At 45.8% G+C, this 26867-nt stretch overlaps 1 protein-coding gene across 9 annotated transcripts in view; it reads right to left on the reverse strand.

Annotated features, from left to right (window-relative positions):
• Positions 1-362: 362 nt before the first annotated feature.
• ANKRD27 (ankyrin repeat domain 27) overlaps positions 363-26867 on the reverse strand; it is a 52536-nt gene continuing 26031 nt past the window's right edge. For 7 of the 9 annotated variants that reach the window (XM_028164937.2, XM_007165052.3, XM_028164941.2 and 4 more), the window contains 17 exons: positions 26731-26823; positions 25540-25667; positions 24952-25034; positions 24001-24116; positions 22920-23012; positions 21316-21513; positions 19240-19299; positions 19030-19149; positions 17920-17964; positions 15792-15914; positions 7880-8077; positions 6712-6831; positions 5362-5523; positions 4204-4315; positions 3242-3320; positions 2981-3053; positions 363-1719 (listed from right to left, as the gene is read on the reverse strand). In XM_028164937.2, the coding sequence (XP_028020738.2) occupies positions 1486-1719; positions 2981-3053; positions 3242-3320; positions 4204-4315; positions 5362-5523; positions 6712-6831; positions 7880-8077; positions 15792-15914; positions 17920-17964; positions 19030-19149; positions 19240-19299; positions 21316-21513; positions 22920-23012; positions 24001-24116; positions 24952-25034; positions 25540-25667; positions 26731-26823 (2037 nt within the window). In that variant the 3' untranslated portion in view covers positions 363-1485. The remainder of the gene's footprint in view (positions 1720-2980; positions 3054-3241; positions 3321-4203; positions 4316-5361; positions 5524-6711; positions 6832-7879; positions 8078-15791; positions 15915-17919; positions 17965-19029; positions 19150-19239; positions 19300-21315; positions 21514-22919; positions 23013-24000; positions 24117-24951; positions 25035-25539; positions 25668-26730; positions 26824-26867) is intronic. The other 2 variants (XM_057534642.1, XM_057534643.1) reach the window with 2 other exon arrangements.

A 26867-nucleotide genomic window follows, 5' to 3' on the forward strand; every position in this document is an offset into this window, starting at 1 on the left:
AGGAGTAAAAATAGAACAAAGAAACTTGCAAAGCAACAGTGCTTATTTCCTGTTTGGGCTAAGAAGCTGTGTTATATTCGGTTTTGCTCTTCTGATGTTAGAGGAAATTCAAACATCCTTGTGGGGGCCCTAGACACTGGGCTTACTGGATTAGGTCAGCCTTACTCAGGGCACGTGGGTAATGATCTGCTCCAGATGATCCAGTTTACATGCTTCAGTCGTACTTACATCTATAACTGAAAAATAAAATGTATCTCCATCCAATGGGGGACGATGTTTCCATATACAAAGCACATGTTTATAGCAGAAAGGCTGAGAAACACATCTCCCTAGCAAAACAAAGTCAAAAAAGTATACCGTGACACGCTCAAGAATCATAAAGTTTACTGTTTCTTTTCCATCATTTGGCACATGTCCAAGGCACATTAGAAAATTAAAAATCATAAATTACTTTGTAGAAAAATAATCAGCCCCTCCCTTCTGTACATAACGCAAGTGTTTCCAAGAACGTGCACAGAACCATTTCCCTATTACAAAGTTGTTTGAAAATGTACTCTGGACAAACCCATGTTTGCGGCTCTAGACCAATTGGTAACACAAAAATAAGAGTATAAGCTATAGAAATTTATAAAAAGGAATAAATGGCAATAAATTCTAATTTAAGGTAACTTTGACCTGGTTTGTGCTGTAAGTTTTGAATCTGAATCAAAAGACTAAGAAAAGGTGTGCCAAGTCTACTGTCTAGTTCAGGAACCATCCATCAGGTGTGACATTTAAGGGAGGCTCTTAACGGAAAGGGATTTTTCCAGAGACACTGCTACAGGTGTATAAGTGCAGTGATCAATTATCTGTACTTAATTTTTTAGAAGAAAAATTATACCCAACTTTCCCCACATACATAGTGTAGAACATGTCATATGTGTCCTTTCAACTAAAATGAGCATTAAAATGGCATTTAGGCATCTTTGGGTTCAAGTGTTGCTTGCAAAGGGACATTTTTCAGGTCCTATTTCCTTCATTCCAACGCAACATTTCTGCCCGGCCTCCACGGTACCATGAAACCTAAATTGCTTTCCTTCAGCTTATCGCAGAGGGAGGAATCCTTTTAGCTGTGGTTTGCAAGTTTATACACATCCCAGAGGTCTAGCACCTTTCAGTAGAAGGAGGTCAGAATCTGGTGATGAAACCTCTCACTGTAACCAAGGAACCCTAATACATAAGAAGAAGCGTCTTAAGGATCTGCACACTACTGGAATTTTTGTCCTTTCCTTTTCAAGTGTATCCATTAGCTTTGAAGATGAAAGAGATAGTGATTGATAGCTTTTTGTTGTTGCATTCTTTCCATCAGCCACAGAAAAGCTTTCAGGACCTTTCTGCTTTTCTCTCAAGACAAACAGTAAGTTCATTTAGTTCTAAGCTGTACTCATGCTTGGCATCTTCTTGTTGAGGGCTCACTTCTTGGCAGTAGATAATTCCTTATTACTGTTAACGTTGGGAAATGCTAGCCTCTTGGGGAGTGGTCAGGTTGCCAGTAGTCTCTGGGCCCTTGGGTACAACCGCATCATTGACTGCGTGTCTACGGAGCATTCGCCTTTGTCCGGGAGCAGTTTGTCTCGGTCCAGGCCTCTCTGGCTGACCATCGTTTCCTTTGTCAGCCGTCTGAGAGCTGCTCTGGTCTGGCAGGTTATTCTGCTTCCGAGTGACTCTTTGCCTCCCTGGCTAAAGAAAAGGTATGATTCAAACAGTTCACGTTTGTGCTATACTTGAAACAACCCACACAATAACAGCTACCCTTGAGTGCTTCTATGTGCCATCCAATGTGCTCAGTACTTTCCAGGCATAATTTCAACTCTTAACATCCCTGCAGTGAAAGTATGACATTTGCACACTCCATGTATCAGACACAATGTAAACGCTTTACATGTTTTCACATTTAATCTTTACAACTCTAACAAACAAGTGTGTACTATTGTTATCCCCATTTTACATACAGCTGAGGAAACAGGATCAGCAAAAGTTAAGCAATTTGCCTTAAGTCCCCCAGCTATCAAGGGAAAAGCTAACACTTGATTGAACCCAGGCAGATTTCAAAGTTTGCAGGTTTCCCAGCCAGCAGCAGGTCTATTAGCAAAGCCATAGAAGATTAACTATGAAATCAAAATTAGTCATCTTAACAAAAATCACTAATTCTCTAAAAGATTTAGAACTTCCGTATATTTGTTCCAACAAGCCTATGCCACACATACTATAAATTCTATTTCTCATAAATAAGGCATATATTATATTGGCAAGCAGCAATAAGAAAAGCCATGTTTCAGCACGGTCCTACTGCATAGCACAGGGAACTATATTCAATATCTTGTAATAAACTATAGTGGAAAAAATGTGAAAAAGAATATGTAACTGAATCACTTTGCTGTACACTAGAAACTAACACAACAGTGTAAATCAGCTATACTTCAATTTAAAAAAAAGCAAAGCCAAGCCATGTTTTCTGAGAAGAGCCACCTGAAAACACCACAGAATGTAAAGCAGGCTTCTTTTTATAATGAAAATTAAATAGTGCTATAGGAAGATGGCCACATACAGAATTGTCTACATGAGCAACTTTATACCATACTTGAAGTTTTTTACCCATCTACATACAAATGTGTTTTCTTCCTTACATTAGTGATTAACACATTAGTGAATTTGCTTCCATAGTAAAATGTGAGATAGTTCATCTAGTATGCACACTGTAAACAGCATCTTTCCATGCATTACAACTATTTCCCACTTTTTCTTCACTTTCCTTTCTCAGCTCAGAAACGCATTATTAAATATAACAATAAATGACCATACTGCTAAGGAACTCATTTTAATTGTTAGTAACTCTTATCAGTGAAGGGAATAATGAAATGAGAAATGTGTTTACCATGGATTATTTTGAAAAATTCCGGCTTGACAGAGTAAGATTATAAGCCAGTGTTTAATAACTCACCTCATGCAAAGAATCTGCAGCAAAATTAGGGACACTTCTATCTCTTGCCATAATCTCCCTTGAGGTCCTTCCCCTGAAATCCAAAACAAACTAAAATAAACGTTCGGGATAGTGGTGCAAAATACTCTGGTTGGCCACGAGGTGGAAGCATTTGATGAGTGGAGATTTATTTATAACCCATTAAAGCTGCATATAACCTGCTTGAGTTGTAAGTAAAGCTAAGGTCAAAAGCACAGAAATCAACTCGAATCTTATACTCACTTAAACTGACCAACTGAGTGGACAAAGTAAAACTGTCTTGTAAAAGGTTCATCTGGTAGATCATACATTTTGGAGTTCCCTGTAGATAAAAGGATAAACATCTGAAAACTTCCAAACTAGCTTAAGAATTGTTTAAAAATTATAGCACAGATGCAAACTTTCAACTTTCTTTTTGTTAAAGTTTAACAAACTTTAGGAAATTAAGCACTGCATTTGATTACAGAAACGTATTAGTAGATACCTATTTATTGCTGTGTGAACCCCCATGAAACAAAGATAAATCCTTAACACACTGATATTCCCCAGGCACAGCCAACTAGGGTGAGACAGCCTCAGGATTATCCAGATATGTGAATGGGCTTATTCACATGACTGCATTGCAAACTACAATTGCAGTTTTTTTAAAAAGTTGAACAAGGACCCCATCTAAACTGTAACAACTTTTTAAAAAAGAGGAAAATACTTCAGCCCCACCCCCTGTTTGGCAGCTGCTGTTCTAATGACCATCTACCTCTGTACACCTGCAGATTAAAAAAGAAGTCTTTAAAGGTAGCATTTACCCCAGATGTCCAGGAAGTGCTGAGAAAAAGGCCTGGATTCAGAACATGAGACATGAAAGAAACTACCAGAGGTGGTCCCTCCTCCCTGGTTGGCGAGTGGAGGCCTGACCTTCAGGGTAATGCCCAGAGTGTCCATCTTACCTCTTTAGGGAGCATCACAATCAAGCAGAAAGCCAGTATCCAAACAATGGAGGAAAAAGGATATTACATACATTTCTGGATGAAATGTATGTTACAGGATGGATGAAACAGGATATAGCATACATTTCTTTGGTGCCTGTATCCCACCCCCAGTCATGATTATGTTTTACATTTACAATTAAGTGAAAACCAGCAACCAACCACTCATGAACTTCCAAATAAACCCAAGTTGAGAATTACAGAAAGGATGTGAGTTCTTACATTTTTTCCTGATCTTGACAGTAACATACTCGTCGTGGTCTGTTTCTCCAACATCATCTAACGTGGCCACGCAGCTTGGTACTACCTGAAGCAACTCCATTATTTTTGAATTCTACAGTGTGAAAGGGAAAAGGTAACAGTAACGTTTTTTAGGCTTTCTTAGCAGGTTATTGCCTGTTTTTGATCTAAATGTCAGTGTTGGCATGGCTGGGCAGAAAAGCTAAGAAGCAGCTACAGACAAAACTTTGAGGCCATAAAGCCTAGTGGTGGAGAACAGCACTGCATTTGGAGGCTGGCTCTGCCCTCTACTAGGTGGTACTCTGGGCCCGTGTTTCACTGCTCCGTGCAACTGGGTTGACAAGAATAGGATCTATTATTGTAGAGTTATCATGAGGTTATCAAGCGCCCAGCACATAGTAAGTGCTCAATAAAAGATATTCATCATTTGAGAAAGTGCTAAGTTGAAAGTATAAAATTTTTCAATTCTGTTAAGAAACACAATTGAAAATTAGAAATTAATATACTAAGCCTATAAGTAGGTTGGATTTATGGTGACTTTAATATGTCAGTGGTGTCATTTAACAGCCTAGTAGTCGTCTACCTGAGTAGGAAACTAGATAAAGATTCAACATGAAAAGAGGAACAGTAAAGAGGTCCCTCCTTTAGTCTCCTCCTATTTCCTCACCGTTTCTCCATGGTGCACGTCCACGCACTGGGAGGGTGGTAAACCGCGCATCACACTTCTCCTTACAGAACTCAAGGTTTGTTCACTAACTGCACACACCCCCTCCCTCGTGCTGCTAGGACCACAGGCGTATTCCCAGTGCAGGGAGGGTGAGACCAGGATGCTGCGTCAACCTGCTCCTTCCCCACGAGCACCTAACTGCTGGACTGCGTGCCAGAGGCGCCGAGGCCTGCGGTGGGCAGGGGGCACCTCTACCCAGGCCTTTGAAGACTACCCCAGCGGGCCGCCTCTGATCAGGTGACCAAGGACCAGGGACGCAGCCACACTCACAGACTTCCAGCACACCTACTCAGCCTGGCACGGCAAGTCAGAGGTCTGGCTACTGCTCTTTCAGATCTGGTTTAAACACGGGGGATCCCCGTGAGCTGTAAGGGAGCCTGGGACGCCCTCAGCAATGAAGCGCTCCCACCTACCTGTTCAGCACAGTCTATAGCTGTGCACTGCCTCTTGTTCAAGACCTGGACTGATGCTCCATGAAGCAGAAGCAGCTCCACCACGAAGACGTGCTTTTCTATCACAGCCTCGTGCAGTGCTGTGTTGCCCTTATTGTTAGAAGCATTAATGGAGGCCCCATGCTAGAAAGAGAAACGGCACAATCAGAAGGAATGTTGCATCGATGTGGTACCTATATGGGTGTGCCTTGCAACGTTCTTTCAACTTTTCTGTATGTCGGAAATTTTTTTAAGATGTTAGGAGTAAGAGTAATACTGAGGAGAAAAGATTTATGTACAAAGATATTCATGGCAGCATTCATCATTATAACAGGAAAAAAAATAAAAGTCACCTAAACGTATTGAGCAGAAACAGTTAAAAAAAAAAAAAAGACCATGGTACATCCATAATTATGCAACCACTAAAAACTGAGATTTTAATAAACAGTTTTCGGACTTCCCTGGTGGTCCAGTGGTTAAGAATCCGCCTGTCAATGCAGGGGACACGGGTTCGAGCCCTGGTCCAGGAAGATCCCACATGCCGCGGGGCAACTAAGCCCGTGTGCCACAACTACTGAGCCTGTGCTCTACAGCCCACGAGCCATAACTACTGAGCCCACGTGCCACAACTACTGAAGCCCGCTCACCTAGAGCCAGTGCTCCGCAATGAGAAGCCACCGTAATGAGAAACCTGCACACCGCAATGAAGAGTAGCCCCCACTCGCTGCAACTAGAGAAAGCCCGCGTGCAGCAACGAAGACCCAACGCAGCCAAAAATAAATAAATAAATAATAAAAATAAATTAATTATAAAAATAAAATAAAATAAACAGTTTTCTATGTTAAGTTAAAACAAGCAATATAGAAAACAATACTGATCTAAACTATGCACATTTTAAAAAAGTCACCAAAGTTAGTTGCCTTTCAGAAACAGGGTTATGGAAAAGTTGGGTTTTTCCCTACTTCTAAAAATTCTTCCTTCTACAGTCAACACATATACCCTTTATCAAGAGAGGAAAAAAGGAGCAGTGACATAAAAGGACATTCAGCTCACACTGCGGGAAACAATTCAACTGACCTGGTTAAATGAGGCAAGATCCAAACCCTCAGCAAAACGGCGTCTCAGTCCTTAACTCTGCATCCCTGATGCAGCTCGGACGCTGAGACCCCGTTATTGCAAAGCTCCCCACCCCAGGGCCAGCTTAAAGCAAAAGCCAAGCGGCCTCCCTCTCCTGCCCCTCCCCAGTGCACTGCCAGAGGCTCGCCGCGTGGCGGTATGCCCATCACCAAGCTGTGTCAGCAGCTCCTGGGCTGGGGGTGAGGGGGTCCTTACCTGCAGCAACAGTGCCGCAACTTCGTGGTGACCTCTGGAACAGGCATAAAGGAGGGGTGTGTTTCCACTTATATCCTTTTTATTGGGTTTTGCATTAGAATCTAGTAGACATTTCACCACCTAGGCCAGAGAAGAAAAGTGTTCAACTTTAATTAAAATTTGCAGGGAGAGATCCTCTAACTTGCTATTCCTTTGACTTTTCTGTAAGCTTATCTAGAAGACTCTTAGATCCATGTCTGACCCTCAGGAGAAAGCAGACCAGTGAAGGGGGAGGGATTAACATTTGCTGAGGGGCTTCCCTGGTGGCGCAGTGGTTGAGAATCTGCCTGCTAATGCAGGGGACACGGGTTCGAGCCCTGGTCTGGGAAGATCCCGCATGCCGCGGAGCAGCTGGGCCCGTGAGCCACAATTGCTGAGCCTGCGCGTCTGGAGCCTGTGCCCCGCGACGGGAGGGGCCGCGATAGAGAAAGGCCCACGCACCGCGATGAAGAGCGGTCCCCGCACCGCGATGAAGAGTGGCCCCCGCTTGCCGCAACTGGAGAAAGCCCTCGCACGAACCGAAGACCCAACACAGCCAAAAATAAATAAATAAATAAATAAATAAATAAATAAGAAAAAAATTCTTTAAAAAAAAAAAAAAACATTTGCTGAGGGTCTTGTGTGTGTGGAGGCGGTGTACTAGGCATGCGTGTTTTTCATTTAATCATTCCGTCTCCTCTGTGGAGAGCTGTAATTATTACTCCAGTTTCACATGTTAGAAAATTAATGCTAGGCATTACCTGAAATATGATTCCTAGCTTTAAAAACCTTACAGTGGAACTAATAAGGAAAAATGAAAAAAATAAATAGATATTGAACTGTTTGGCACAGATGACCAACACCCAAGAATCAGAGAGACAGCTCCCGGCTGGGGTGAGAATCAGAATGACAGCCTCTGTGCTGCCAGACGTGAATGCCAGTGGGAGGGGGGTTGGCTCCACCCCTAGAAGCCCCAGGGTTCTGTGTTCTGTTGCTGAGTGGTCCTACCGTGTGCATCTCAGAATCTCGGCGCTGGGAGGAAGGAAATGGGCCCGTCCTCTGGGCCAGCAAGCAAACCCTTCCCTCGGCAGCACTCCTGCCAACTAAGGTTCTAACCCTATACACGCTGCCCAAGAGCCAGGACCCATACCTGGAAGTGGCCCTTCTGGCAGGCCAGGTGGAGTGGGACAGCCTGCTTTGCGTCTCTGGCCCCCACACTGGCACCGTGCTTCACGAGGAGGAGGATGAGGTCCGCCCGACCATGCAGGGCAGCAACGTGCAGTGGGGAGGAACCATCCTGGTTGGTCACGTTCACACCAAGCCCACTGGCAGGAATCTTTGCCAGCTTCTAATAAGTGCAGAATGTGGAAACGGAAATGTTGTTAGTATTTAAGGAAGCCGGCTGAAGGAGCCAAAGCCATCCATCCCTCACAGCCCCTCTATAAAATCTGGAATCACAGCGGCATCCTGAGTCGGGTTGCCCACAGGTGAATTACTACTTTAGAAAGGTATGATACATCGAAGGATTAACTTCCGTTTTCAAGAAAGCAAGCCCCCTACGATGATACCGTTTTACGCCATGGCAATTGAACAGGGAAGGCAAAGTCTGTTTGACAGATAGTGCTGGAACAACTGGACATCCACATATGGGAAAACTGCCCATCAACCCTTACCTCACACCAAACACAAACACTAAAATGCATCACAGACCTAAATGTAAAAGCTACAGCTATTAAACTTCTTGAAGTAAACACAAAAGAAAATCTTTGCAACATTGGGATAAGCAAAGATTTCTTAGATAAGACACAAAAAGCAAAAGCCATAAAAAAAGTTTGATAAACTGACTTAGTAAAAATGTTTAATGTTTGCTCTTTGCATGAGGCAAGTAAGAAAATGAAAAAGCAAGTCATACAAGGGGAGAAAAATGTTTGCAGATATGTGTATCTGACAAAGGACTTGTACCAACCAGAATTTAAAAGCAAAACAAAACAAACTCTTACAACTCAACAAGACAATCCAACTTTAAAAGAAAAAAACAGGCAAAAGAAAAAAAAAATACTTCACTCTGTATGACAGACTCTAGGTCCATCCACCTCACTACAAATATCTCAATTTTGTATCTTTTGATGGCTGAGTAATATTCCATCGTGTATATGTGCCACATCTTCTTTATCCATTCGTCTGTCGATGGACACTTAGGTTGTTTCCATGTCCTGGCTATTGTAAATAGAGCTGCAATGAACATTGTGGTACATGACTCTTTTTGAATTATGGTTTTCTCAGGGTATATGCCCAGTAGTGGGATTGCTGGGTCGTATGGTAGTTCTATTTTTAGTTTTTTAAGGAACCTCCATACTGTTCTCCATAGTGGCTGTATCAATTTACATTCCCACCAACAGTGCAAGAGTGTTCCCTTTTCTCCACACCCTCTCCAGCATTTATTGTTTGTAGATTTTTTGATGATGGCCATTCTGACCGGTGTGAGATGATATCTCATTGTAGTTTTGATTTGCATTTCTCTAATGATTAATGATGTTGAGTGAAGTAAGTCAGAAAGAGAAAAACAAATACCGTATGCTAACACATATATATGGAATCTAAGAAAAAAAAAAAAAGGTCATGAAGAACCTAGGGGTAAGACGGGACTACAGACACAGACCTACTAGAGAATGGACTTAAGGATATGCGGAGGGGGAAGGGTAAGCTGTGACAATGTGAGAGAGTGGCATGGACATATATACACTACCAAACGTAAAACAGATAGCTAGTGGGAAGCAGCCGCATAGCACAAGGAGATCAGCTCCGTGGTTTGTGACCACCTAGAGGGGTGGGATAGGGAGGGTGGGAGGGAGGGAGATGCAAGAGGGAAGAGATATGGGAACATATGTATATGTATAACTGATTCACTTTGTTATAAAGCAGAAACTAACACACCATTGTAAAGCAATTATACTCCAATAAAGATGTTAAAAAAAAATAGGCAAAAGATTTGAAAAGACTTCACAAAAGAAGACAGTTGAATGGTCGGTCAATGAGCACATAAAATAACATCTTTAGTTTTCAGGGAAATGCAAATCAAAATCAGGAATCACAAAACCAAAGGGTCAGAAAGCAGATCAGTAATGGTCAGGGGATGGAACATGGGATGGGGCAAATTTCAAAGAGGCAGGAAAGAATATTTTGGGTGATAGAGATAGTCTATATTTTGACTGTGCTGGTGGTTACACATTCGTTTGTCAAACCTCAGAAAACTGTTTGCTACTTATCTCTGAAGTTCACCTTCATTTTTATCATGGAACTTCCTTTTTATTCACAATGGTTTTAAAACCAATCATGCGGATATAAGAACAATCCATCAGTAATTAAAAGGGCAAACAAAACAAACCAATAGAACTAAAAACAGACATTAAATTGTGATGTTGAATCATATATTTGATAGTGGAATTAATGTCAATGTTTTCTGTGATTGATCAAGGATTAAAACTTGGGTTATTGGGGCTTCCCTGGTGGCACAGTGGTTGAGAATCTGCCTGCCAAGGCAGGGGACACGGGTTTGAGCCCTGGTCTGGGAAGATCCCACATGCCGCGGAGCAACTAGGCCCGTGAGCCACAGCTACTGAGCCTGTGTGTCTGAAGCCTGAGCTCCGCAACAAGAGAGGCCGCGATAGTGAGAGGCCCGCGCACCGCGATGAAGAGTGGCCCCCACTTGCCGCAACTAGAGAAAGCCCTCGCGCAGAAACGAAGACCCAACACAGCCATAAATAAATAAATAAATAAATAAAAAATAAATAAAAGTAACCCAGAAGGAGTGCAATGTAGCATCTCTGTTTAAAAAAAAAAAAAAAAAAAACTTGGGTTATCTAGTTCACTTTTCGATGATTAAAAATGTTATCTCTTTAAAAAGCTATGCTAAATTTAAAGGGTGAATTTCACTGTATATAAATTATACTTCAGAAAAATCAAAAACAAGCAGATGAAGAAGTAGAGGGAAGAACATGATGAAATACCACTGCACAGTTACCAGAATGGCTAAAGTTAAAAAGTCAAAATACCAAGTGCTGACCGGGATTTGGGGCAACTAGAATTCTCACACCCTGCTGGCGGGAATGAAAAATGCTACAATCACTGTGGAAAACTGGTCATTTCAAGTTAACATATACCTCCTGCATAACCCAGCAATTATACTCCTAGGTAATTACCCAAGTAAAAATATATTTACACAAAGAACTGTACACAAATGTTCACAGTTGCTTTATTCACAAAGCCAAAAAGAGGAGACTACCAAATGTCCTGATTCCAGGTGTTGCATGTAATCAACAGTTTATTCTTTATCGCTGAACAGCGCCCCGTGGCATGCCCCTGCCGTACTTTGTTTAGCAGTTCACCCATTGAAGGGCACGTGGGTCGTTTCCAGTTTGGGGATACTGCAAATAAAGTTGCTGTGTACATCTGTTTACAGGTTTTTGAGAGAACATAAGTTTCCATTCCTCTAAGATAAATGCCCAGGAATGCAATTGCTGAATCATGTGGTAATTACATGGTAATTCTATGGTTAGTTTTATAAGGAACTGACAACAAACACTGTTTTCCAGAGTGGCTTTTATATTCCCACCAGCAGTGGATGAGTGAACTAAGTCCCCCACATCCTCACCGGCATTTGGTGGTTTCACTTTTCACTAATTTTTATTTTAGCCATTCTGATAGGCGCATAGCGTTATCTCACTGTGGCTATAATTTGCATTTCCCTGATGGGTGATGACCTTGAACATCCTTTCATGTGCTTATTTGCCACATCTAAATGCTCTTCAATGAAATGTCTGTTCATTCCCTTTGCCCATTTTCTTATTGGTTTGTTTTCTTTCTTTACTATCGAGTTTTGAAAGTTCTTTATATATTCTAGATTCTGGCCCTTTGTCAGATATGTGCTTTGCAGGTATTTTCTTTTAGTCTGTAATCTGCCTGTATAGCTTCTTTGCATGGGTTTCCACAGACAAGTTTGTAATTTAGAAGTCCAACTTATCCATTTGCTCTTTATGGATCATGCTTTGGGTGTCAAGTCTAAGAACTCTTTGCTTAGCCCTGGATTCCAAAGATTTCTTCCTGTTTTTTTCTATAAGTTTTATAATTTTACATTTTATGGTTAAGTCTGTGATCCATTTTGAGTTAATTTTTGTACAGGGTGTGAGTTTATGTTGAGGTTCATTTTTTTGCCTGAAGATGTCCACTTGCTCCAGCACTGTTTGTTGAAAAGGCCGTCCTTCCCCCACCGACTTGCTGTCAGTCAACCTCAGTTGACTATATATGTGTGGGTCTATTTCTGGGTTCTCTGTCTGTCCCAGTGATCTGTGTGTCTGTCCCTCCACCAGGGCCACACTGTCTTGATTACTGTAGCTACACAGTTAGCCTTAGTATTGGGTAGAGTGATCCTAATTTATTCTTCTTTGCCAGGATCGTTTTAGATATTTTAGGGCCTGCGTCTTTCCATATAAATTTTAAAATAAGCTTGTCTAGACTGTCTACAAAAACTTTGTTAGGATTGTGATAGGAATTGCATTAAAACTGTACATCAATCTGGGGAGAAATAACATCTTTACTAGGTTGAGTCTTCATGATCTGATGTATCTAAGTATTTACACATTCTTTGACTTTTTTCATCATTCTGTGATTTCCAGCATACAGATCCTGTCCACGTCTTGTTAAGTGTATACCTAAGTAGTTCATTTTTTTTTTGAGCAGTTGTAAATGGTGTTGTATACATAGCATGTGTTCATTCATGTGCTAGCTGTCTAACTCAATGTGTATGTCCCATGCTAAGAAAATTAATTTGACTTTACAAAACATATAATGGTGTTATCCTTTGTACTGCAAGATAATACTACTTTATTAAAAAAGCTTCACCATGGATGTCTTTAACCTAAGAATATTGAAATGACTGAGTTTTTCATTCACTTGTAGCTTTTTCAGCTACAGGGTACTGTGTACATTGGGATGTACAACTTTTCTTCTGTCCGCATGCTGCTGGATATGTACAGTCCAAAAACTGACTTCCCCAAGGTGGGCTGCTGTGAAAAACAAAGGGATTAAAAAGGCAGATGCTGTTTCAAAGGATGTGATGTGAATGAAGTAGCACAGCCCTCAGGCCCATCAGTGACTGTATGGCTGGAAGCAGTTACTGTGTCTCTGCTGTCCTTCTGGTCATTTACCCACTCTGCTCTCCCCCACCTCACAGTTCATTAATTGTAGCAAGAAACTGAATTACACATTACAGCATCTGTTGAATTTATTGGATAAATTTACGTTCCTTGCTCTTTTAAAGCCTACTATCTTTTTCTCTTTTTGTAATTTCTCAAAAAGACACAAAAGTAAATTGCTTCATGCTGTGATTAAATTAAAACTATTCTTCTAGCCCAGTGGTGTGTTTAGAGTTTGCTCAGCGATGCAGAATAAACCGTTGATTACACACAACAACCTGGAAATCAGGCTGAGTGAACAAAGCCAATCCCCAAAGGTTCCATGCTGTATGATGACTTTTATATAACATTTTTGAAATGACAAAATATTAGAACTGGAGAACAGATTAGTGGTTGCCAGGGGTCAGGGATGGTGGGTTGGGGTGACAGGGAGAGAGGTGGGTGTGATTATAAAAGGCAACATGAGTTATTCTCCTTGTGAGGAGAGAACTGTTCTGTACCTTGAATGTGGTGGTGGACACACAAACCTACACATGTGATAAAACTAAACAGAACGCAGGACAGTAATGGAAATACAAACAAAAATAAACAAATGGGACCTAATGAAACTTAAAAGCTTTTGCACAGCAAAGGAAACCATAAACAAGATGAAAAGACAACCCTCAGAATGGGAGAAAATATTTGCAAATGAATCAACAGACAGAAGATTAATCTCCAAAATATACAAACAGCTCATGCAGCTCAATATCAAAAAAACAAACAACCCAATCAAAAAATGCGCGGAAGGACTTCCCTGGTGGCGCAGTGGTTAAGAATCCGCCTGCCAGTGCAGGGGACATGGGTTCCAACCCTGGTCCAGGAAGATCCCACATGCTGCGGAGCAACTAAGCCCATGCACCACACTACTGAGCCTGCATGCCACAACTACTGAAGCCCATGCGCCCAGAGCCCATGTTCCACGACAAGAGAAGTCACTGCAATGAGAAGCCTGCGCACCACAACGAAAGAGTAGCTTCCACTCGCCGCAACTAGAGAAAGTCTGCACACAGCAACGAAGACCCAACGCAGCCAAAAATAAGTTAAAAAAAAAAAATGGGTGGAAGACCTAAATAGACATTTCTCCAAAGAAGACATACAGATGGCCAAGAGGCACATGAGAAGATGCTCAACATCACTAATTGTTAAAGGAATGCAAGAAAACTACAATGAGGTATCACCTCACACCAGTTAGAATGGGCCTCATCAGAAAATCTACAAACAATATATGCTGGAGAGGGTGTGGAGAAAATGGAACCCTCTTGACTGTTGGTGGGAATGTAAATTGATACAGCCACTATGGAGAACAGTATGGAGGTTCCTTAAAAAACTAAATATAGAATTACCATATGACCCAGCAATCCCACTACTGGGCATATACCCTGAGAAAACCATAATTCAAAAAGACACATGCAGGGCTTCCCTGGGGGCGCAGTGGTTAAGAATCCACCTGCCAATGCAGGGGACATGGGTTTGAGCCCTGGTCCAGGAAGATCCCACATGCCACAGAGCAACTAAGCCTATGGGCCACAACTACTGAAGCCTGCGCGCCTAGAGCCCATGCTCCGCGACAAGAGAAGCCACCACAATGAGAAACCTGTGTACCGCAACGAAGAGTAGCCCCTGCTCACTGCAACTAGAGAAAGCCCACGCACAGCAACAAAGACCCAATGCAGCCAAAAATAAATAAATAAATTAATTAATTAATTAAAAAAAGACACATGCACCCCAATGTTCATTGCAGCACTATGTACAATAGCCAGGACATGGAAACAACCTAAATGTCCATCAACAGAGGAATGGATAAAGAAGATGTGGTACATATATACAGTAGAATACTACTCAGCCATGAAAATGAATGAAATTGGGTCATTTGTAGAGACATGGATGGACCTAGAGACTGTCATACAGAGTGAAGTAAGTCAGAAAGAGAAAAGCAAATATCGTATATTAACGCATATTTGTGGAATCTAGAAAAATGGTAGAGATGAACCGGTTTGCAAGGCAGAAATAGAGACACAGATGTAGAGAACAAATGTATGGACACCAAGGGGGGAAAGGGGGCGGTGGGATGAACTGGGAGATTGGGATTAACATATATACACTAATATGTATAAAATAGATAACTAATGAGAACCTGCTGTATAGCACAGGGAACTCTACTTCACCTTGCTGTACAGTAGAAACTAACACAACACTATAAAATAACTATACCCCATTTAAAAAACAAAACAAAACTAGACAGAACGCGTAAATAAACACACGTGCAGGCATGTGCGCACACACACACACAAGCACAAATAAAACCGGGGAAATATGAGTAAGACGGATGGATTGTATCCATGGTAATATCCTGGTCGGGATACTGTACTGTGCTTTTGCAAGCTATTACCATCGGGGGAAACAGGGTAAAAGGCACAGGACTCTCTCTGTGCTTGGAGGGAGGGTCCTCCTGCAGAGGGTGCACCAACGTGAGCAAAGGCAGTGGGCAGTGGCTCTTGCCTGCATCCTCCCAAGGGACCACGGCCACATGGACGGAGACCCCTGGGCATGTCTGTTCATAAGCTCCTGCCTTGTGACTCAGGGGCCTTGAGAGCCACTGAAACACTAAGCCCGCGTTCATGACCCTGTTCCCTGACCTGCCCATTCAGAAAGCAGGCAGCCGGAGCCAGATCCTGCATGAGTGTCCACTTTCCTCTACCTTAAGCTGTATCTCAGGGGACACCTACAACCAGCCACTCGGCCGTTAGCTGGCTGAGAAGCAGACAACTTTCCTAAGGGGAAAAAGAAGAATTTGCCCTCTACCCCCATCCCCCAACAGAGGAAAAGCCAAACCTTTTGAGCTGGAGCACATTTGGGGCACTGGCACAAGGGGTGACAAAATTCAAGATCCACCGCCCTGAAAGCATCCTCCGCTTCATCCAGGTCCTCCTCCGTCCACTCCAACAGGTAACGCACCTGGCGCCGGGCAGTAAGGAGAAATAGGGCCTTAAAACCCATCCTCAGCTTCTTTACAAGTTATGGTATCTTAGACAGACAGACAGACAGACAGACAGACACACACACACACACACACACACACACACACACACACACACTTCTCTAATCAGGACCTACTGATACATTTCCTCAACCACCAAAGTAACTTATAAATGATGGCTGCTCCCTCTTGAGGATTCCAGGGTTCACCTGTGCTCAAGCCTTTCTCAGTCCTTTCAGTAGTGACACAGAGAGACTGAGCTCCCATTTCTGCAGCTTGCGTTAGACTCTTTTCTTCTATCTTAGAAAGGGGCAGAGCGGTGTTGCTTCAGGGTGACGGCTTTAGAGCCCTAGTCCTGGAGCATCTCGTGAGCACCTCCTCTTACGTCATCTCACTGTCCGCTTTCAACAACCGGTCCGTCTCATCCTACAGGGGAGGAGACTCACTCCAGGGCCACTGGTTCAAGGCCACAGGATGAGGAGGTGGTGGCCAGAACCTCATCACAGGCTCTCTGATGCCACGCCAGTGTCCTTTCCACTTTAATGCCCTAGCCCACAGGTGAAAGCACTGAAAAGACCCCTAACAGGTCAAATTTATGTTCCAGTAAACACAAGTTTCTAGGATATTCAACGTGAGAAAAGAAAACAATATAAATACATTTCTAGGCCTGGTTCTGAGCACTGAGGAAGTCAGCAAAAGCCTGCAAGGAGTGACAAAGGGCCCCAGGAAGACCCGTGCAATCCCAAACACCTCCCGCTCCAGGTCCCTTCCACGTTTCTGACAACAGATGCTCCTCACGGTGGAAACACCAAAGGCCTCACCTGAACCGAGGCCTCACCTAACAGACTGGCTGGGACAGACCGGACCGAGGGCAGTTCCTCTTGGTGATTAGAAGGAACAAGACAAGGGAAGGGAGCCGAGGGGCGGCAGCCTCGGGCACAGAGCAGACGCATCATGACACAGGGATGGTCACAATCTCTTCTCCACACTGGCTCTCGCCGCGGCTCATAGGGAGCCTGAGGAACTCTTCCTTTGCTTCCCCCCAAGAACACTGGGTGCCCTGGGGCTGGTCTCTCAAGGGGAGCAACAGCCAGATCCAGATGCCTGTGTCCTCCCCACCGAGTAACCATGTGTCAGGCTGATGGATTCACAGTGGCCTCTGGGCAGAGGCTAAGACACTGCCAACTACCTTCCGATTCTTAATACTCCAGAGGCTGTGATGATCAGATGCCAGGAACTTCTGTCCACCACCTCAAGCTCCATCATTGGCAAAAAGCACTCTTGAAACACACATCCCTGTGAAGCGCTCTTGTAAATCTGATCCACTCAGGCCTCCTAATCTGGTAAGCGCTAATTTACCCCTCCTTTTAAAGTGGAAGACAGAACAAATTCCTTTCAGGAAGCCAAAGGCAAGCCAGGGGAACTGCCCATGGGCGTCTCCAGTGATCTCATCATAGATGTTCCCTGACACCTTAGCACCATCTCGTTCGGACACTTGCTTGTGAGACCTTGGAGCCCCAAGTCTGAGACTCAACTTCCGAAGCAGCCAGGGATTCACACCGCCCACAACTCCTGCAGGGCCACACCAACACCCTCTGGGCTCTGGCCTCCCCTTCGCCACCTCCACCCTTCCCCACCCGGTCTGTTCACCCTGCTCCCAGCTAGTGGACTCTGGCCCCGAGCCCACACTCTGTGCCCCTGGACACAGGCTGGTCCTCTTGCCAAGATCGCTGCCTTCCTGGAATATGAATGTCTAAAGGGCAGGGATAGGCTCACACTGCAGCTTCATTCCACCCGCCTCGTTACTTGCAGGGGGCACGGAGCACGTCACATCCCATCACCAAGTACTCATGAAATGCACCCCTTCTGCGTGAACGTGAACAAAGAACCCTGACAGCTCCTGACTCACCTGGAGACAAGACACATGAGCACAGCTGCTTAAGCCGAGAGCAAGCTGCTTGAAATTCACTTCTAAAAACTCACCATTTCTAGGTCACCATCAGCAATGGCTCTTAAAAGTTTTTCTACCTTAATAAAAGGAAAAAGAATGTAAGGAAAATTATAATAATACAATAAGACTAGAAATAATAAAAACAACCTTCTGAAAACCTAGTAGCTTTCCTGTGTCTCTTGATCTCATTCAGTATCTTTCAAACACATCCCCAAAGTTGTTCAGCTAGGGCATCCAGGAGGGGCCGGCGTGCACCTTCCGTGTAAGGTCTGTAAGATGACCCGCCATCCACGTGGCACGGTGGGACGACAGCCACCTGGGCGCACAGGCGCTTCCTAAGGGGGCAGCCACCCTTCAGAACTGCATCTATTCAGCTCTCATTATCTGCCAGCTACAGGAACCATGAGGGCAGGCACCCCCCTAGGAACGACTCCAGGCCTCTGTTAGACTCTGGAGCACGCCTCTGGGCTTTCTCTGCTGTGGTTCTGCATCGGGCTAGGCTTACTGGGCCCTCCGAGAGCAGGTCACAGCCTGCGGGCGACAGGGGAGGAGGAGCCCGGGGTGGAGTCAGTGAGGGCTCCCCATCCGCAGGGGATGGGCACATCCACGCCACGGTCTGCTCTGTGGGCTGGCGATGGCCAAGGTCTAGGGTAGGTTAGACGGAAAAGAACACACACACAGACAAAACAGGCTATGAGTCAGCGTTTACAAAACGCAACGTGTGAGAACATGTGCACGTCTACGTAAACTCTGCAGGAAGTCAGGAACGAGACACATCAGGTTAACAGGGGCGCTGACGGAGCGGGAGATAAGGGCAGAGAATTTACTTCGTAAAATGATCTTAAAGCAGTGGACCTACAGGTGACTTTACCTGTACTTTTCTTAGAATACCCCCCCCATCTCTCTCTCTCTCACACACACACACACACACACACACACGTCCGTCCGTGAAGGGCAAGCAGGGTGAGGCTGGCCGGGCTCCCCTCGAGGGCACTGACCTTCGCCACAGCAGACACGCTGCCCCAGCGGCGGCGAGCAGGCTGGCGGGGTGGCCCTCGTCAGGGCAGGGCTCTCTAGCTGCCCCCAGAACACAGGCCGCCCCCCACCCCGCCCCTCTCTGCCCTCCGGTCCGGGGGCCTCACCTCCCTGTAGTCCTTTCTGGGCTCCTCTTGCCTGGAGCTCAGCGACGCGGAGGAGAAGCTGGAGGCGGAGGAGCCCTGGCTGATGGAATCCACGGAGCACTGAGGGGGCCGCGCGGGCACCTGCAGCCAGGGAGCCCGGTGAGGGGTGGGTGAGGGCCAGACAGAGGCTGGTCTCAAGTAGGGCCAGCAAGCGCAGCCCCGTTCTCTTACCTCTGAAGACTTCTGCCCCCTCTCGACGGACGGATGGTGGGCTTCCATCATGGACAGAATCTAGGAAGCCAAAGGGGACGCGAAAAGTACTGAGATGGGTCGCCAAGGTCTCGTCACCCCTATGGCCCCACTGCACCCACCTCCTCGGAAAGCCACGTGGCCCAGCCAGGCCCTCAGAGAGACAGGGGGGACACCAAGGCCCAGAGCGGGTGGGAACCTACTTAGGACCATGCTAAGTTCAGCAGGAGGAGCCAGTGCTCCCCACGAATGGCTCAGTGGACAAGGGAAGCCCAGGCACAGAGGGGCCTCAAAGGCTGCCTCATCCAGCCCGGGCTGGTGGTCCACGGGCCTGAAGCGTGACCTTTCCACTGGCAGCCACGGGCCTTAAGTGGGACCAGCTCGGAGCTGAGTCCAGAAGGCCGTCTGCTCCTTGTGTCTGCAGAGCTCCCTCAGAAGGGCCTTTGGAGAAGCTCCAGTGCAGAGGTGCCCTCAGCCCCTCATGGGCATCTCAGGCCAAGGGTGGTATCACCCAGTTCCGTGGCTCTGGCTGCTACAAAGCTGAGACCCCGGGAGGGCATGGGCAGCTGAGGCCCCCGGGTCAGGAGCAGGGATTTAAACCTTCAAAAACCACACTCCTGGGCTTCCCTGGTGGCGCAGTGGTTGAGAGTCTGCCTGCCAATGCAGGGGACACGGGTTCGAGCCCTGGTCTGGGAAGATCCCACATGCCGCAGAGCAACTAGGCCCGTGAGCCACAACTACTGAGCCTGCGCATCTGGAGCCTGTGCTCCGCAACGAGAGAGGCCGCGACAGTGAGAGGCCCGCGCACCGCGATGAAGAGTGGCCCCCGCTTGCCGCAACTAGAGGAAGCCCTCGCACAGAAACGAAGACCCAACACAGCCATAAATAAATAAATAAATAAATAAATAAATAATAATTTTTAAAAAAACCCACACTCCTACAGGTCTTATGTTGTGTTCTTATGACACACACAAAATAATAATAATAATCGATAAATAAAGAGGGCGGGAGGAAACTTCTGGAGGTGATGGATGTATTTATGGCACAGATTGTGGTGTTGGTCTCATGGGTGTGGACTTGTCTCCAAGCTCATCAAGTTGTATACACTAAATACGTACAGCTTTTTGTATGTCAATCATCCCTCAATAAAGTGGTTTAAAAACAAAACCTGTGCTACTCCTAGAAGAAGACATAAACAAACTAAAAGAACTCCCTAGAAGAGGACTGGAAATTATAAAACATCAAGAGGCAGAAAGTAGGGCCTGTGCAAAGGGAGACACTTGGAGACCTGTATTAAAACGGCATCACCTATGTGAGCCACTAGCCGGGATGCTCTGGGCATCAGGACCTCGGATGGCCATCGCACGTGGCCCTAGGCTTCCTCTGGCTAGTTGGCCAAACACGCTTCTCTGAGGACACCCCTTCAACAGAGCTGCTGCTGGGAGGCGAGACCTCTGGAAGCTGTTCCCAGCAACAGAGCTGCTGCTGGGAAGGCCTGGCCTCTGGAAGCTCCCATCGCTCCCCACCTGCTCATGAGCAAGCAGTGCACGACACGTGGCCCCAAACTATGTGCTTCCAGAAATTACCAGCAGGACGTGCTAGTAGTTCATTAATGAACCATTTATGAAGGAAATTACACCCAACGATGTTCGGAGTTGACCAAATCAGACTAAAGTTTTAGACGCTGAGGGTGAAGGAACAGGAAAACAGAGCTGATGCTTGCTGCTTCCAACACCCCGTCCCCGCTCTTCCCGGCCGGAGTCACCGTCCCATTTCCTCTCACTCCACCGGCCCAGAAACCAACAGCGCTCAGAGGCCGGGGCAAACTCTGCTGGGAGCAGCTCTTGGCATGACACTGAGAAAAATGCCTACTAAGATGGAAAATAAGATGAATAGGTAAAACCCATGAACGACCAGGTCCCGAGTGCAGCAGAGAGGATGCAGCCAAGTTCTAGCCTTGGGGACTAATGCACAGTGTGAACAGCACGGCCAAGACCTAAGCTGCGGATGCTGATATTGTTTAAAGTCATACTGGTGCTCCGAGATGAAAAAGGCTACCTTTGAGTTTAATGCACACTTGAGGGGCGTTTCCTTCAGCCTGTTCTGGACCTCTGTGGACGCTCCGTTCTGTAGCAACGTCTCTATGATGCTTTGGTAACCCCAGCGGGCAGCGATGTGCAGGGGAGTGTCTCCTTTCTCGTTACCAATATCTAGTCTGCAGGACTGCACGTCATAGTAGACCAGAGCCTTCACACACTGCAAACAGAATGGGAAAGGCCACCGTGAACTCACACGCCCGGCCTCGGGCAGATCTGTGCAGCCCGCAGCCTCGGCCCACGTCCCAATTCGATCAAGGCGCCATCTGCCAAGCAAACATACAGTAACAGAACATTAGACCTCCAGGGTTCCAGATCACCTGATCAGGACACATCGTTCCTGTTTTTTTTTTTTAAAGAACCCAACTGTCAATCAATAAGAAATGGCTGAATAAATTGTCACACATCATGTGCAGAAAGGAGTCACCAGAGCAGGCCTGAGACCGCCATCACTGGAAAGGCCTGCTTGCAAGGCTGGCCCCCTTGACTTGCGATGTTCCCTGGGAGCTTGGATTTGGGGAGTGTTCTCACAGTCCCCTGACTGATGAGAGGGGCTCACTGGGCCTAGTTTGTCCAACAGTGGTTTATGCTGAACACCTGCTGTCCTTCTGGGAGTCTGGAATGTTGAAATGTTCTAGGCAAAAGGGTGTTTACACGACCAGCCTCCAACCAAAATCTTGGGCATTGAGTCCCTAATGAGTTTCCCGGGTGGAAAACACTTTGCACGTGTTGTTAACGACTCGTTGCTGGAGGAATAAGCTGTCCTGAGTGACTCCACAGGGAGATGCTCTTGGAAGCCTGCACCTCGTTTCCTCCGGACTTCATCCTTGGACCTTCCCTTTGGCTGATTTTGCTCTGTGTCCCTTTACTGCAATAAATCACAGCTATGAATACAACCATACGCTCATCCTGTGAGCCCTCCTAGCAAACCACTGAACTGGGGAGTGGTCTTAAGGTCCCTGACACAACACACATCATAGACTTTGTGTAGCGATTACAGAACGGGTTAGATCTACATTTATTGACCTATGGGATGTCCATGATTAAGTTAGGAAAATAAGCTGCATAAAATTGTGTAGGGTATAATCTCGTTTTCGCTCATCAATCACCTAACCCAGGCTCAACCCACGTCTGTATAAATCTACCCGGATATTACCATGGAGAGAAGCGAGAGAGTGGTTAGGAAAAAAAGTAACACACACACACACACACACACACACACACACAGAGTTAAATATTAAGCAAACACGGAAATGATGAAATTCCTTGATATTTCTTTAAAAATATAAAATGTAAAAATTGAGTATGAAGAAAGGTAAGAAGCAGATGGTAGCGGGGGATGAATGCACATGATTTCATTTCAGGAAAAAACAATTATGTTTTAGATTTCTGTTATTTCAATACAGCATCTGTAATGTGTTTTTAAATTTTTTAATTAAAAAAATTATCTGCCAAATGTTCCAATAACTGTCGACATAAAATACGACATTCAACCAACTGGAAATTCACTTTTCTCTGTGAGAAAGGGTAAACACGGCCGCCCTCGGCGCAGCAAGGACCACTTACGTCTTCGTGGCCGTAGGTGCAGGCCAGGTGCAGAGGGGTGTTGCCGTTGTTGTCTTGCACTTCGGCGCTGGCTTTGTAGTGCAGCAGCAGCAGCTTCCAAAGGAGAGGGGAGCACAGTGAGCACCAGCAAGCCCGGGAGTGCAGGCGCGTGCTTCCGCAGGAGCACGGCCTCGAGCCTCACCGCGGGAAGTCGCTGGTCTCCATTTTCAACCTTATCTACTTATACTACAATTAAAATTATGTCAACCCTATAATAGAAAATAATCTGAAAAGGAATATATACTATATATAGAGAGAAAAACATTATATATATATACACACACACATATATATCTGAATCACTTTGCTATACACGTGAAACTAACACACTGTAAATCAACTATACTTTGAAACAAAAAAATTTTTTAATTTTAAAAAACAAAAGCAAAAAATATTATCATCACTCTCATCCTTCCTGATAAAAAGTTTAGAGATTACTTAAAAAAAAAAAAAGAGTGGATATATGTTTATGTATAACTGATTCACTTTGCTGAACACCTGAAACTAACACAACATTGTAAATCAACTCTACTCCAATAAAAGTTAAAAAAAGAAAAAAGAAAGAAAGGAAAACAACCCCCATCAATCACTAGCAGTAACTGAGGCACTTTATGTACCAAACAACTTAAGCTGAAATTGAAACATCACTGATTGGCAAAATAATTTTGCCTTTCTAGTTTCTGGCCCGTCTTCTCATCAGTAGGTGTTAAGTCTACGGGAAAGTCCATCTCGGGGCCCTATTTAAAATATTTCTAGTATCTTGGGGGTGGGTGAAAGAAAATCCTATCTCATTATTAAAAAGTATGATACAAAAAAAAAAAAAGTTTAGAGATTAAAAAAAATCTACAGCCCCACCCTTCTTCCCCCATATTACCGTGATATTTCAAATCTACACCTAACAGCTTTTGCCCAGCAGACCCTCGGCGAGGTGCCTGAGACCCCAGCCCTCCCTGCGGCCCAACCGAGCCAGCGTGGAACACAGGAGGGGCCAGCCCTGCCAAGCCGCGCGCAGAGCCCAGCCCATCAGAGCCCAGCTGCTCACCGTCACGCTCTGACAGCCCTTCTGACACGTGAGATGGAGCGGCGTGGAGCCATGGTAGTCTGTAGCGTTCACCACCGCGCCCTTGGAAACCAGAAAGTCGATGAGGGACGCCTGCCCTACAGAACAGAAGGGAAGAGAGCGGGCTTTCCAAACCCTGCAAGCGAAGCCACGGCATTATTTCACCCTCTCATCCCCTGGCACGAGACACACCGGGAGGCATTTTTCTGCTTGGGGGGAACCAGTGCTAACGTGAAGTCAGACTCTGCAGATTCCAAACACTCTGGGGTGGCCCCTGGAGGGGACTCGGCTCCAGTCCAGCCCCCAGCCACAGAAGGTAGGAGAAAAGAGCGTTAGACGTCCACAGAAGAGTCCATGGTGCATCAATCCACAGGATGGAATATTGTGCAACCAATAAAAAAATACTGACATGGAGAAATGTTCTTAACGTGTCGCCGAGTGAAAAAAGCACTGTACAGAAAAGTATGATCCCCACAGCATCATCTGTTTTATACACACACACTCATAAGCATGCTGACATTTCAGACAGTCATGAATCAAAATGATCTCTGGGAGACAGAAGGATGGCGGGTGATACTACAGATGTTTGTGTTTGTGTTTTCTACCTTGAATGCACACATTTTTTTTTTTTGCATGTGCACTTTAAAAGACAGTATAGCACAGAGAACTATATTCAATATCCTATGATGAACCATACTGGAAAAGAATGTTTTAAAAAAAAGAATAATAAAATAAATTAAAGACACTAAAGTTATTTTTTTTAAAGGAGGAGTATAAGCACCCCAATTCTGAGGTCATTCTCATAGTGCAGACTCAAGCCTTCCCTGGCTGGACCACCAGCCCAGGGGCAGCGCCAGGCATCCACACGGTGAGACCCAGCAGCCACCCTCTCTCTGCAGGGCCGCCCTCGGCCCCATCCCTTTGCCCACGTACCGCAGAGGGCAGCCACATGGAGCGGTGTATGACCCCTGTCGTCTCTGGAAAATGGAGTAACAATGGAGGGGTCATTCAGCCTCCTAAAAGAGAAAGAGGATACAGGGAAATACACCAGGGTCCTGGGACAAGAAGACAGATCTCCGGGTATGATCCAAGCTGGGTCTCCTCTACCGTGTCCCAGAGAGCAGAAGCCCCAACTTCCTCAGGGCCTCTCTCCCCGCCCACCCCTCCAGGCCTTGACAACCAGCAAAAAGAGCCCAATAAGGATAAGGGGAAACCAAAAAGGTTACAGGCAGGAGCTGACAGTCCTCCCATCCTAAAACCCACTTTCCGAGCCTGGGGCACGCCCTCTGCCCACCTCCCCTGGTAAAGCAGCCGAGCAGGGTGCCAGGTATGTTTACAATCTTTATTCCACCTGATTCTCCAAAGGGGCAGACGTTACTCTCTCCACTTCACAGCAAAGGAAGCAGAGTGCAGCGAGGATAAGTTCCTTATTCCAAATCTCACAGCAAACAAGTGGGAAAGTTCCGCCCAGGCCCCGAGTCTCCCCCTTCCTGGAGCTGAGCCCACATAGGACCCTCGTACCCAGAGACGAGTTTCTCACAGTCATCACAGAAGCACAGAGGGTGACACATCTTTTGGACGGCATCTTTATCTTGGTCTTCCTGGCTCAGAAGTCTTTCCACTTCTTTCTGGTTACCTGATGCGATGTGCTAAAAAGTGACATCAAAAGCACTATTGATATGAAGGAACTATTCGCTCTCTAAGGTGTGAATTTTCTGAGCATCCTTACAGAAACACACATCTACGTATGGATGGATGAAACAATTTGCTCTCTGGGACTTGTTTAAAAATAATTTGGGTAGATGGGGAAAAGTGGGGCGGGGGGATAGAAATGAAACAGGATTGGGAGATGGCTACGCGAGGCTTCCTTCATTGTACTACTCTCTTTTATTTTTATAAATGTTAGGGTTTTTCCAAAACTAAAAAAAACAACAATATGACAAAATTTCCAGAGCAACAGGAGTAGGGGGGCAATACATCCTGAGCCTTGGTGTAGATTTTGACCCCTCATTAGAGGGTCAAATCGTCTTGTAATCTAATAGAGCCTTGGTTTGCAGAACAGCTGCAATTATCACAAGACCCCCATCAACAAGCAAACCTGCAGGGCTCACCCCTGTGATGCCTGGATGTATTCCCCACAGGGAGTGAGATGTTCTGAGGGGTGCATAGCTCTGGGTCCTCCATGGAACCCACTCTGGCCCCGGGTGGCCCTCCGACGACTGCCTCGTAGGGAACCTCGCCAGCCTCCCAGCGGCAGATCAGATCTGAGGAAGGAGCCGCCTGCCTGTGCCTGAGGATCAAACCACCACCAGGTGCCTTGCTCCCAGCCCAGCACACTCACACACACATCTGCAGCTGGGGCTCCCGGAGCCGAGAAGAGGCACCAGTTCTGGCAGAGCTGCCAGTGAGGTGTCACTGAGCTGACTGTGAAGCACCGGCCATGTTTCGCCAAATGCGGAGAGGAGGACAGCCGGGCAGAGGGTTCCACACGCAGGGCCCGGTGCCCTCGCTATGCTGCCCAGAGGGGCTACAGCGCAGCTCACGTCGGGGGAGACGGGCAGCCGAGCTGATCCAGCATCCTTATCCCTCCCTCGAGCACAAAACGAACTCCTGCATTGAACTACGCGGACCACCCTGATGGATTCTACAGAGGTGTGGGAGGATGGAGGGCCCCTCACACATCTGTGCCCGCAGGACCTCTGCGTGTCGTACCTGAAACAAGCAGTCAATGGGAGTCGAGGTCATCTGAGACAGCAAGCTCATTCTCTGCTTAAGGAACAGTCTGTCGCCAAATCCCTCGGACTCCTGCAGGAAAAGCCGACAATCCGTTTTATCACACGTCATGAGCT

The sequence above is a fragment of the Balaenoptera acutorostrata genome, chromosome 19, assembly GCF_949987535.1.
Source record: "Balaenoptera acutorostrata chromosome 19, mBalAcu1.1, whole genome shotgun sequence".
In the NCBI taxonomy this organism is placed as follows: Eukaryota; Metazoa; Chordata; class Mammalia; order Artiodactyla; family Balaenopteridae; genus Balaenoptera; species Balaenoptera acutorostrata.